Here is a 12252-nt window from a genome sequence, read left to right on the forward strand (position 1 = left end):
GGTTGGCTCAGTCATTGAAGCGGCTGCCTTCAGCTCAGGTCATGATCCTGGGTTCCTGGGATCAAGCCCCACATCGGGCTCTCTGCTCAGGAGGAAGCCTGTTTCTTTCTCTCCCACTCCCCCTGCTTGTGTTCCCTCTCTCGCTATCTCTGTCAAATCAATAGTCTTCAAAAAGATAAATAAAATCTCTGCATAAAACTTAGGCGACTATCTCACACAAATGAGCTAAACTACCAAAAGACAGACAAGCTTGGGGAGTTTTCCACTAAGCAAAGATGAGATTCTGTGCTATGGTTTATACTGCACCGAGGGAAAAAACAAAAAACAAAACAGGTTTTATTTATTTATTTTTAAAAATCTTATTTATGGGGCACCTGGGTGGCTGTCATTAAGTGGCTGCCTTCGGCTCAGGTCATGATCCCAAGATCCTGGGATCAAGCCCTACGTCGGGCTCCCTGCTCAGAAGGAAGCCTGCTTCTCCCTCTCTTACTCTCCCTTGCTTATGTTCCCTCTCTCGCTGTCTCTGTGAAGAATATACATAAATAAATGTTTAAAAATAAATAAAGATTTTATTTATTTGAGAGAGAGAGTATGCATCAGCGGGGGAGCGGCAAGCGGAGGGAGAGGGAGCCCGTTACGGAGCAGGGTCTGATGCGGGCTTGACCCCAGGACCCTGAAATTATGACCTGAACCAAAGGTAGATACTTAACCAACTGAGCCACCCAAGGTGCCCTGAAAAAACAGGTTTTAATACAATATCCTGTTTCAAACACACAGAAGTAACCTTTCATTACAATTAATAAGTACTGACGTACTTACCATCTTCATCATCCTCACTAGACTCATCTCTGAATGGGTTGAAATCATCGTCATCTCCGGAGCTCATGTTTTTCGAGCTCTCATAGTCACTTTCTTCATGATCAGATGCGTCCGATTCACTTCCACTATCATCGGAACTACTACCAGTAAGGCCACCTACTTTCCGCGCTTTCTTGGCTTCTCGAGTTATTTCTTCACCTACCCTCAAACCCAAAATAAGACAGTCAGCCCAAACACACTCTTCTAAAGATCTAGGAAACTACTTTTAGTTCACGAGCTTTTAAAATGAAAAACATATAGGAAAAACTTTAAGTATATAAATTTCCTAAGTAAATGTTTACCTTTTAGATTTCCTTAAGAAATCATATTATGTTCAATTATTAAGAAAAAATTAGACACGTAAATAAATTCAAGACTACCTTTAAGTGTACATGTTTCAAAATAAATTTAGGACAACAGAGATAACACAGAATCTCCAGCATTTTCACAGTTTAATTGTGCATCAGGTTGAGAGCAGAGGCCTACTAATTAAACAACTCTATAAAACTTCATTTGTAAAAAGTCAGACTAGGTGCTGATTTTAATTACTTTATTGAGTACTCAGGAAAGATATATGGGAGATGCCTGGGTGGCTTCAGTCGGTTAATTAAATGTCCGACTCTTGAGTTTTGGCTTAGGTCATGATCTCAGGGTGGTGATATCCAGCCTTAAGTTGGGTTCCATGTATGGAGCCAGCTCAAGATTCTCTCTCCCTCCACCTCCCTCCCCTCCCTGCCCCTCCCTACCACTCATGCTCATGTGTTCTCTTCCTCATCTAAAAAAAAGAAAAAAAGAAAAAAAAAAAAGACAAAGACATAGACATCTGGAACAAACCATTAAAAGTTTACTTATTAATGAGATAGATGGTAAAAAGAACATAATTCAGGAAAGATAAACATGACCACGTGACCATTTTAAGATGTCACTGATTCTAAAACACAGCATTCCTTTTTTCTGCCACTACAATTAAAAAATACTGTCAATTATAACCATCAATCCACTTTCAAGCATGTTAAAAATGTAAAAAACTGTCCTTCTTAGGACAGATGAACTAAGGTTACACTGTCAGCCACTTGTGTTTGGAACACACCCAGCATCAGACAGTTGTTCCCACAGAGATGATCACCGTCTTAATGATAGCCTGAGAAGTTAACTTCTGAAAGCCGAACAGTTTACTAGGAATCTAAACAGAAATCGAAGTTGGCATATGATAAAACACCAATAAGCACTGAGTATATTTCTAACAATAACTACAAATGCCTCTTTAAAAAAACTATAAAAACACAGTAAGCATATGTGCATACGCAGCTCTGACAAAGCAATGCCCAGATTTTGTTTTCCATAGATTGCCCATTAGCTGTGTAAACCTGGGGAGATTCCTTAACCTTTGAATCTTGCCATGCCTTTTTGTCCTCTGTCTAGAAAAAAAAAACAAGATCTATTTTCATATGGATCCCTCATGGGTTAAATGAAATAACAGAAGGGCAGTGCTGAAGACAGTGCCTAGCACCAAACTGTCATTTGTGCATTTAAAACAACATAAGCGACAGCGAAAGTACGCAGCCACGTGCCAATTTAAAAGGAAGGCAGCTCAATCCCCAAATATCGCTCCTCAAAATGCTCGCATTTATACTATTTTCAATATCATTTAAAGAAAAGAACCCACCTTTCCGCTTCTTTACTTTATTTTCTTTACAAGGACTATCTCTTGGAGAACTATTGTTACTTGGAGCTGTCAAATCAATTCCTAGCAAACTATAAAGTTTCTTCCGGTCTGGAGCTGGGAAGTGTTTTTCAATAAGTGACTGCAACACTCCTCTGTTTACACAAGAGAAAAAGTGATAATTAGAGGTTCAGTCTGCAAAATAATTTATTTTCTGTAAAGTCTTAAGGGGTGCCTGGGTAGCACAGTTGAGCATTCAACTCTTGGTTTTGGCTCAGGTCATGATCTCCTGGATTGTGGGATCAAGGCCCCTGCCAGCCTCCATGCTCCACAAGGAGTCAGCCTGAAGTTCTCTCCCTCTGTTCCTCTCCTCACGAGTGCTCCCACTCTCTCTCTCAAATAAATAAATAAAATTAAAACATATATATATATATATACTTCAAAACATGTTTCTTAAAAATAAATATACTTTAATACTATAAAATATTAATAATCCAGTTGAAGTAATTTAATATTCTAGGCCAAGGCTGTTGAATTGAAATATAGTTCAAGCCCAGCCAATTATGCAAGTTTTATACTTTCCAGTAGTTACATTAAAAACTGAAGGAAAGGGGCACCTGGGTGGCTCAGTGGGTTAAAGCCTCTGCCTTCGGCTCAGGTCATGGTCTCAGGGTCCTGGGATCGAGCCCCACATCGAGCCCCACATCGGGCTCTCTGCTCGGCAGGGAGCCTGCTTCCTCCTCTTACTCTCTGCCTGCCTCTCTGACTACTTGTGATCTCTCTGTCAAATAAATAAAAAAAAAAAATCTAAAAAAAAAAAAAAAAAAAAAAAAAAAAACTGAAGGAAATGGGAGCCTGGGTGGCTTGTCATTAGGTGTCTGCCTTTGGCTCAGGTCATGATCCCAGAGTCCTGGGATCCAACCCTGCTTAGGGCTCCCTGCTCGGCCAGAAGCTTACTTCTCCTTCTCTCACTCCCCCTGCTTATTATGTTCCTTTTCTCACTGTGTCTTTCTCTAAATTCCTTAAAAAAAAAGTTAAACAAAACAGGAGAAAAAAAACCTTTTTTTAAAGATTTTATTTGATAGAGCGCGCCTGATGCACAGCTTGATCTCAGGACCCTGGGATCATGACCTGAACTGGAGGAAGACACTTAACTGAGTAAGCTACCCAGGCACCCCAAAACACTTTTTTAGTAATAGATTTCAGGACATAGACTAGTATCAAATCAACATGCAATCAGTAAGATGTAAAACATTACTTTTTTTTTTTTTTTTTTTAATTTTATTTATTTATTTGAAAGACGGAGATCACAAGTAGGCAGAGAGGCAGGCAGAGAGAGAGAGAGAGGGAAGCAGGCTTCCTGCGGAGCAGGGAGCCCGATGCGGGGCTCGATCCCAGGACCCTGAGATCATGACCCGAGCCAAAGGCAGCAGCCCAAACCACTGAGCCACCCAGGCGCCCCAAAACATTACTTTTTTTTAAGTCTTGTCATTTTATATCCACAGCATATCTCAATTTTGGACTAGCCATTGATAGGCACACGTGACTAGTTCCTATCACTTTAAATAATGCAGTAACAGGCACACAAGTAGAGAGAAAGATTAGTAGATGCATGTTTTGCTTTTGGAAGCAGTTCTGAATTATATCCATCTTAAAAGGAGCCACTCGAATATATCTCCTAACACAAGAAATAGTATAGTAGGGCAAAGGTTATTTTGCTAATTTTACAATTAGAGTTAAAATTGGCAGGGTAGGCAAAGAAATTGAAAAACAATGCCTAAATCATCTTTTTAAAATTCTCATGACTGTCTGCAATTTTAATACTACAGATAACTACAGAGAACCATTGCTCGTATTGCTCCTCTGAATAATGGTAATTTCAAACATGCAAAGCTGAAACTAAAACTCAAACTAATCCAGGCTGTCACAGATTTCCAAGATCTACAAGACAAAAATCACAGCCTTCCATTAGTCTAAATACTGGGCACGATATCGTCAAAATGCTTAACAATCCAGTACTTCTGTGTTACAGTGGATACACTGTAATGTACAAGCGTAGAATGGAAACTAAGATCAGAAAAACTTTAATGATGGTACAGATGAATCAAAACTTCTGCCTCCAGGAAATGCCAACATTCAAACTAATCTAAATAAAAACTCAAAACTAAAAACATTACTTGGCAGTTGAAACGAAATCATTTAATTCTCCTCCACCCTCTTCCAAGGCTTCTAATGTTCTAGCTTCGCCTGTTGATTGCAGACCAATTACAACACACTGGAGAGAAAAATAAAATTAAAATAAAACTATGCATGTGGTTTCTTAGGCTAGATTTTAAATATTTAGCTAAAAAAAAAAAAAAAAAAAGGATTTCAAATAAGAATGACCCATTATTACATGTGTGTGCTCATTTATTTATTCTACATATATCTGAGGCATGCTATGTGTAAAAAGCTTAGCTAGGAAATAGGATTACCCTGGACATTCAGTTCTTTGTGATTTAAATATAAATCTCTAAAAAGAAAAAAGCTGTATGGTAATCTATACCCACACGTCAGCTGTAGTTGTATCTGTGGATGGCCAAGTTAGTGTGATTTACTTTTCTATATACTTTTTGAACTATCTAAATTATTTATAAATAGGCACCGCTTTTATTATTTTTAAAAACTGTAAATTTTAAAGTCTTACTATGTTAATACCTTAACTCTCAGAAAGAACAGGCTTTACAAGCAGGAAGCCTGAACACCCAAAAGACTAGGAAACATAACCAAAGACCAAATCCTTCAGTGTGTTCTTCAACTTACTTTTCCATTCTTGATTTCTTCTCGAGCTAGTTGCACAACCCTTTTAACTTTGGATGCTATGCACAAGTATTTGAAAAATCTCTGGTGCGCAGACCAGAACTGACCCCACATGGATTTCTTCATGCGTTGCTCAGCATCAATCAGATCTGCGGCTTGCTGAAATCTCTCTCTGGCAATGACCCACTGAAGAGGGAAAATCCACATTTTAGACATTTCATCTATGCATGTGATTTTTAAAAAAAGACTGATTGAAGCAAAATACTGGTAAGTACAAGACTAACACTAATTTAATGAACCACCTTTAGTAACTTGGCCATCTCTAAACAAATGTTTTTCAGGATGCGCACAGAGATGCCTCTAAATTCTTATCAACTACTAGAGTCATCAGTAGTTGATAAGAATAGTTACACTGTAATTTAAAATTATGCAACTTAGGTGGCTCAGTCAGTTAAGCATCTGCCTTTAGCTCAAGTCATGATCCCGGGGTCCTGGAACTGAGCCCCGCATTGGGTTCCCTGCTTGGCAGGAAGCCTGCTTCTCCCTCTTCCATTCCCCCGCTTGTGTTCCCTCTCTTGTTGTGCCTCCTTCTGTCAAATAAATAAAATCTTAAATAAATAAATAAACAGAATTATGCAACTTAAACATTTTTTTTGGAAAAAAGTTTAAGGCTTAAGTGATTTTTATACCCAACATGGGACTCGAACTCACAACCCAAAGATCAAGAGTTGCACGCACTCCGGACTCAGCCAGTCACATGACCCATTACAAATGGCTTTTTTATAAATTATTTTAACAAAAGAGAAAGCTTAGGAAATTAGGAAAATAGGCATCTAGTGCCTTATATGTTTTTTTATAGCAAAATACACACTTGTGAGCTGAGAGACATTAAAAATACTAGGAATTAAGAAAAAACTTCTCACCAGCTTGACTGCTTTGTTATACATTTTCACATAGCTCTGAGAAAGAAGAACTTCCTCAATTTTGAAGGTCACTCCAGTAAAGCTCAGCTGTCGAGCAATGTACATTCCTCTAAGCTTCATATCCATAGCAACTATTTCCATGGCACCAACACCTCTGAATAAAATTAAAACACACAGTAACTATCATTAAATATAGTAGGGCTTTAATATAAGTGGAAAAGGTTTTAGCAGTAACACCTCTTTTAGACTGCAACTGAGCAAAGACAATGTATACAGACAATGTATACTGTAAATAGCTTTACCTCCGTTCCACTGCTTGGATAAAATCACTGAATTCTCTAAATGGAGTTCCCTCACCCCATATTCCAAGACGGTTCATATAGGCCATGTTTCGTGGTTCAGAAGCACCTGAAAAATTCAGAAACAAAATATTTTATAGCTGAAAAAATAACCTACACATATCTTTCAAATAAAATAACAACTCACCAGTGGCACTAGCATAAACAACTCTGGCCTTTGGCAATTTGTTCTGAAGCTCTAGAACTGCTAAGCCTGTCTTGGTTGGCTTTGAAGAACCAACAGGACATAAGTTTTTTGCTTTATGACATTCATCAAACACTATCTGTATAGAAAGAATTAAGGAACATACCACAGTAGCAAGTATCGCTAATTTTTAAGGAAAACTTAATGTTTATCTGAAAGCCTTGGGAAACATCCCAAATTTCTGCGGTGGTAGAATTTGGTGGGGTCAAATTCAAGATAATCAGGAAGTAGAGAGATGCTATGGATAATAAGCCCCTGAGCATTAACTTTAAAAATAACAGCAACATACCCATCATCCGGTGTTTTGTCAAACCTTAACATTTTACTGTTATTTGCCTCAGACGGTTTTCTTTTTAAGAAACATAAATGAAGCCCTCTATGTGCCTCTCCTTGACATCACCCCTCCCTCTCAAGTCTGAGAGGCAACCAAATTATTTTGCTTATTTACACTGACCAGGTATTTCTTAATTAGAATGTAAGAAAAGACTCCACTGTGGCAAGGTATGTCCACCACACAGATGATTTTGACAAATTCTCTAAGTAGAAGTACAATCGGTGACTAACTTAATCACCATTTGAAAAATATTCTTCATGCATAACAGTGAAAGGTGTGCTATGGGCAAATAGGTTTGGAAATCACTAAGTTCACAGTTTCTTCCCCGTAGTCTTCTCAGGTGCTTTACTACGTGAATATGCAGTGTGAATCCCCAAAAGTGGAATACAGTATTCATCACTTCCCACATCTGATAACATTTTCCTAAACCAGGAGCTTAAATATTGGCCTCTTACACGACAGCTACAAAACAGAATCTCCCTTGGACGTTGGGAAATCATTAAAGCTCTCATCCAGGCAATTTCAATTAATCTCAGGATGTAGTTGTTTTGTTGTTGTTTAAGATTTTATTTGAGAGAGAGAGCGAGCAAGCATGAGTGGGCATAAGGTCAGAGGGAGAAGCAGACACCTGAGGAGTTGAGAGCCTGATGTGAGACTTGATCCCGGAACTCCAGGATCATGATCTGAGCCAAAGTCAGTGGCTTAAACGACTGGGCCACCCAGGCATCCCTCAGGATGTAGTTTTAAATGTTTGTTTGTTTATTTTTAAAAGATTTTACTTATTTACTTGACAGAGCGAGATCACAAGTAGGCAGAGAGGCAGGCAGAGGGAGAGGGGGAAGCAGACTCCCTGCCATGCAGAGAGCCCGATGCGGGGCTCGATCCCAGGACCCCGAGATCATGACCTGGTCCGAAGACAGAGGCTTAACCCACTGAGCCACCCAGGTACCCCAATGTTTATTTTTACATTCACTTTTGGTCATTAAAAAATACAAAACATTTGTTGTAAAGGATACCACTCCATCGAAGTCATCACCGCACCAATGCAGAAGTTGTTTTAACCTAGTTTTATATTTACCGCCAGACTGACTTTCACCAATAAGGGAGGAATAGGTAGCAAAAATGACACCCTTTTTCACGCTTCCATTATGTTTGGAAGAAATTTTTCCATATTTAAACTAAAAAAGAAAAAAAGAAGAATTTAACATATACACTTTTTTCTCTGAAGAATCTATCCCACCCAAACTTCTACAGGAGGAAATTGGTGGGTCCATCATGCGTTTCAGGGAAGTCAAAAGAGCCCCTAAGACTACACACACATATGTGCATGCACCCACATATATATTCACACACAACTTCATGTTATAACAATCTAGTTTTCATCAAAGTCTCAGAAAACTTTTTTTTTTTTCCTTCAAGATTTTGTTTTATTTGAGAAAGAGAGTGAGTGAGCATGCATAGGGAGGGTAAGGACAGAGGGAGAGGGAGAAGCAGACTCCCCACTGAGCAGGGAGCTTGATGAGGGGCTCAGTCCTAGAACCCTGGGATCATAACCTGAGCCAAAGGCAGATGCTCAACTGACTGAGTCATCCACGTGTACCTTAAAAACTTCTATCAACAAGAAAAGATTACAAATCAAATCCTCACTCCAAGAAAAAAAGTCACAATATTCACTTTATAAAATATTTATTATGCACTTACTGTATGGCAAGTCATTATAATTAAATTCTAAGGCATATATAAAGAACTATGATTAATAATTAATATACCCTTCTTCAATTGTGTGGACTAAAAAAATATATATATGTATTTCTAGATGCCAGTGACATGTTTTTAGTTTTGAGTTGTGAGGAATCATTCAAGACACAGTACTTTACCTACAAATCCACACAGATACCCACCCAAAAAAGCCAATGATGAGCAGGGCAACACTGAACCAACCTAGGGCTCACATGGAAAGTAGATTTACATTTACCTATTTTCAAAAGGCAAATAGGGAGGTACCTACCTGCAGGAAGTCTGCCTAATGTACTACTCCTGCTCTTGCTACACAGGAGGTCAGTAATGATTTGCCGAGTGAACGTTAAGATTACTATCACATTATAGTATGCTTCAGATAGTTGGGACACATTTACTTCCACCTGACAGAATTGTTTTAACATGAACACAGGTACAGATACAAAAATCCAGTGGGATTTTCCAAATCAATCTTGAAGCCTCAAAAACTCTCTATCTGCTGCGAGTACCTGTCCACACAGTTTTACTATGCTACACACTTTTACTCACAGGTATGAGTTTCAGCCATATAAGGTTACCTCGGAAACAAAGACAAAAAGAGCACCAAAGACTGAGAACTCCATGACGATAGAGACAAGGCCCATTTTGCTTGCCACTACACAACCATACCTAGCACAGTACTTGATGCACAGGAACCCACAAACCAAGAACAGCTAGCACTCACTAATATCTTCTGTAAAATAAATCACTTAATCCTCACAACTCTACAAAGTAGAAACTGTTATTCCCATCTCATAGATGAGTCAATATTTACTGAATGACTAACCAAACAGAAACTTTCATACCTTGTTTAATGAATGAACCAAAATGTTTTTTGCTCCAATATCCCTCAAATCTCTTTCAGCATCATACTTTAAATCATTTGAAACACTGAACCTGCCACATAAAAAAGAAAAAAAAAGTAATTAAATGCAAATTCCATCAATCTAGCAATATTCAGGATAAATAAAAACAGGGCTTGACATTAAAAAAAAAAAATACACCTGCTCATTAAAACCCATCTTACATGCTGGAGTAACTATTCACAAAAGAAGCTTCCACAGACAGTCCTTGGCACTTACCATAATGCTCTTTTTCTACTCAACAAGTAATTTTCATAGATAATTCCCGCGATCGTCCTTCCTTTCCCCACACCAGCACCATCACCTATCAAGAAGCCAGCACGATCTCCATTAGGTAGGAATGTTTCATGTTGCTGAAAAAGAGAAAGCTGATAACTAAGCTACTCCTTTAGAGACTGGGATGATCCATCTTTCAAGCACTGTTGTAGGAATATATTAATGCGATCTATGTGTATACAAACGGCACCAAGTTTAGCTCAGTATGGATTCTTTCTTAATATTTACTATGTCTTCTTTCTGGCTACAATCGAATGCACCAGGTAACGGAAGTTATTGGAGTTAACAAATTGGTTAGCATTCTTCTTCTTCTTTTTTTTTTTTTTTGAGGATTTTATTTATTTATTTGACAGACAGAGATCACAAGCAGGCAGAGAGAGAGGGGGAAGTAGCTCCCCACTGAGCAGAGAGCCAGATGCGAGGCTGGATCCCAGGACCCTGGGATCATGACCTAAGCCGAAGGCAGAGGCTTTAACCCACTGAGCCACCCAGGCGCCCCATCTTCTGTGTCTCTTTCAATGCCTGCATAGTCAAATACAAACAATCACACATAAATATGGAGGATGGTTAGCTGCTCGGCTATTGCTTATTTTACAGAAATGGAGTGCAGAAAAAATCCTCTCAAGAAAACTGGCTTAACTAATTCATGGTTTTGAAAGCCAGTACGATACCCATACAATAATACCACAGTTCCTTCAAATAGCCACCAGGGTATGGGATTTTTAGATCCTTTCTAGAATTCAGGAACCCGGGTTAAAAGAGCTGCAACAAACAGTCATCCATTCATCTCCTTAATGTATATATTCTTAACCTAATAGTTGTATTGGATAGACTCCCAATAATGGAACTGTTAGGTCAAAGGGCATATGTAATTTTTTTTTCAAGGAAGCTCTACGTTGAATGCAAGGCTAGAACTCACGACCCCAAGATCAAGAGTCATGCTCTCTCAACTGAGCCAGCCAGGCACAATAGGACATATGTAATTTTATTTTTATTTATTTTAAAAGAGAGAGGAAGCACATGCACAAGAGCTGGGTTTGGGGAGAGGGCAGAGAGAATCTTAAGCAGGCTCCACACCTAGGACAGAGCCTGAGATCATGACCTGAGCGGAAATTGAGAGTCTGACCCTTAACCAACTGAGCTACCCAGGCACCCCACATTTTTAATACACATCCCCAGTGAATTCCAAAAAGGTTATAATATTTTTCATTTCCAATAGAAATGAACCCCCTGCATCCATGCTACCCCTTTAATTTTTTAACACACGAGGGGCACCTGGGTGGCTCAGTTGGTTGGGCGTCCAACTCTTGATTTCAGCTCAGGTCATCATCTTGGGTTCATGGGATCAGGCCCTGCACTGGGCTCCACACTCAGCACAGAATCTGGTTATCCCTCTCCCTCTGCTTCTCCCCCTGCTCACACATGCTCGCTCTCTAAAATAAGAAAATAAATAATTTTCTAACAAATGAAACTTTTGTAAAAATCATAAGCAGAAGTTTTTCATTCAAGGAAAACTGCCTTTATGTTAAAGCAACTATACTATATGGACAAGGATTAAAAGATATATGTATTGTATGTAATTATGAAATACTGCTTACCTGGGCTGCATAAGTAATTGCCTCTAGCTGTAACGCTGACAACCAGCCATTATCAATGGTTTCTTCAGAAATGGATGTTTTGTACCAAACATCAGGAGGAGTAACACTGGATAAAGAACTTGTTTCCACTACAGCATCTGGATGACGTAGGCCAATTTTTACTAAATGAAAATTTAAAAATACTTCATTTTAATTTTTCTAGGTAATAATGCTCCCAGTTTTATTACATAATATTGCCATTATTTCTGCTGTCAGAGAAAATAAAAGTAAGTAACTATACACTCACTGATAGGTGGTAAATTAATACTTAAATTTGATTAAAAGACCAGTTTATCAAATACTTACGGTTTAAATAGAGACCTGCTGATTAAAAAAGATATAGAAAGGGGCGCCTGGGTGGCTCAGTGGGTTAAGCCTCGGCCTTTGGCTCAGGTCATGATCTCAGGGTCCTGGGTTTGAGCCCCACATCGAGCTCTCTGCTCAGCAGGGAGCCTGCTTCCCCCTCTCCCTCTGCCTGCCTTTCTGCCTACTGTGATCTCTCTCTCTCTGTCAAATAAATAAATAAAATCTTAAGAAAAAAAAAAAGATACAGAAAAATATCAACTTAGTTTGTATCACC

General features: G+C 38.8%; 1 protein-coding gene across 4 annotated transcripts in view; it reads right to left on the minus strand.

Moving 5' to 3' along the window:
- The window catches only part of SBNO1 (strawberry notch homolog 1), a 57708-nt gene that overhangs the window by 23089 nt on the left and 22367 nt on the right, over positions 1–12252 (minus strand). For all 4 annotated transcript variants that reach the window (XM_082698320.1, XM_082698319.1, XM_082698322.1 and 1 more), the window contains exons 7-17: positions 11634–11794; positions 9979–10112; positions 9703–9793; positions 8137–8298; positions 6730–6865; positions 6546–6651; positions 6244–6397; positions 5324–5506; positions 4699–4796; positions 2525–2676; positions 820–1017 (exon numbers count right to left, since the gene is read on the minus strand). In XM_082698320.1, the coding sequence (XP_082554446.1) occupies positions 820–1017; positions 2525–2676; positions 4699–4796; positions 5324–5506; positions 6244–6397; positions 6546–6651; positions 6730–6865; positions 8137–8298; positions 9703–9793; positions 9979–10112; positions 11634–11794 (1575 nt within the window). The remainder of the gene's footprint in view (positions 1–819; positions 1018–2524; positions 2677–4698; positions 4797–5323; positions 5507–6243; positions 6398–6545; positions 6652–6729; positions 6866–8136; positions 8299–9702; positions 9794–9978; positions 10113–11633; positions 11795–12252) is intronic.

Source organism: Mustela nivalis, assembly GCF_964662115.1.
Source record: "Mustela nivalis genome assembly, chromosome: 14".
Classification (NCBI taxonomy): Eukaryota; Metazoa; Chordata; class Mammalia; order Carnivora; family Mustelidae; genus Mustela; species Mustela nivalis.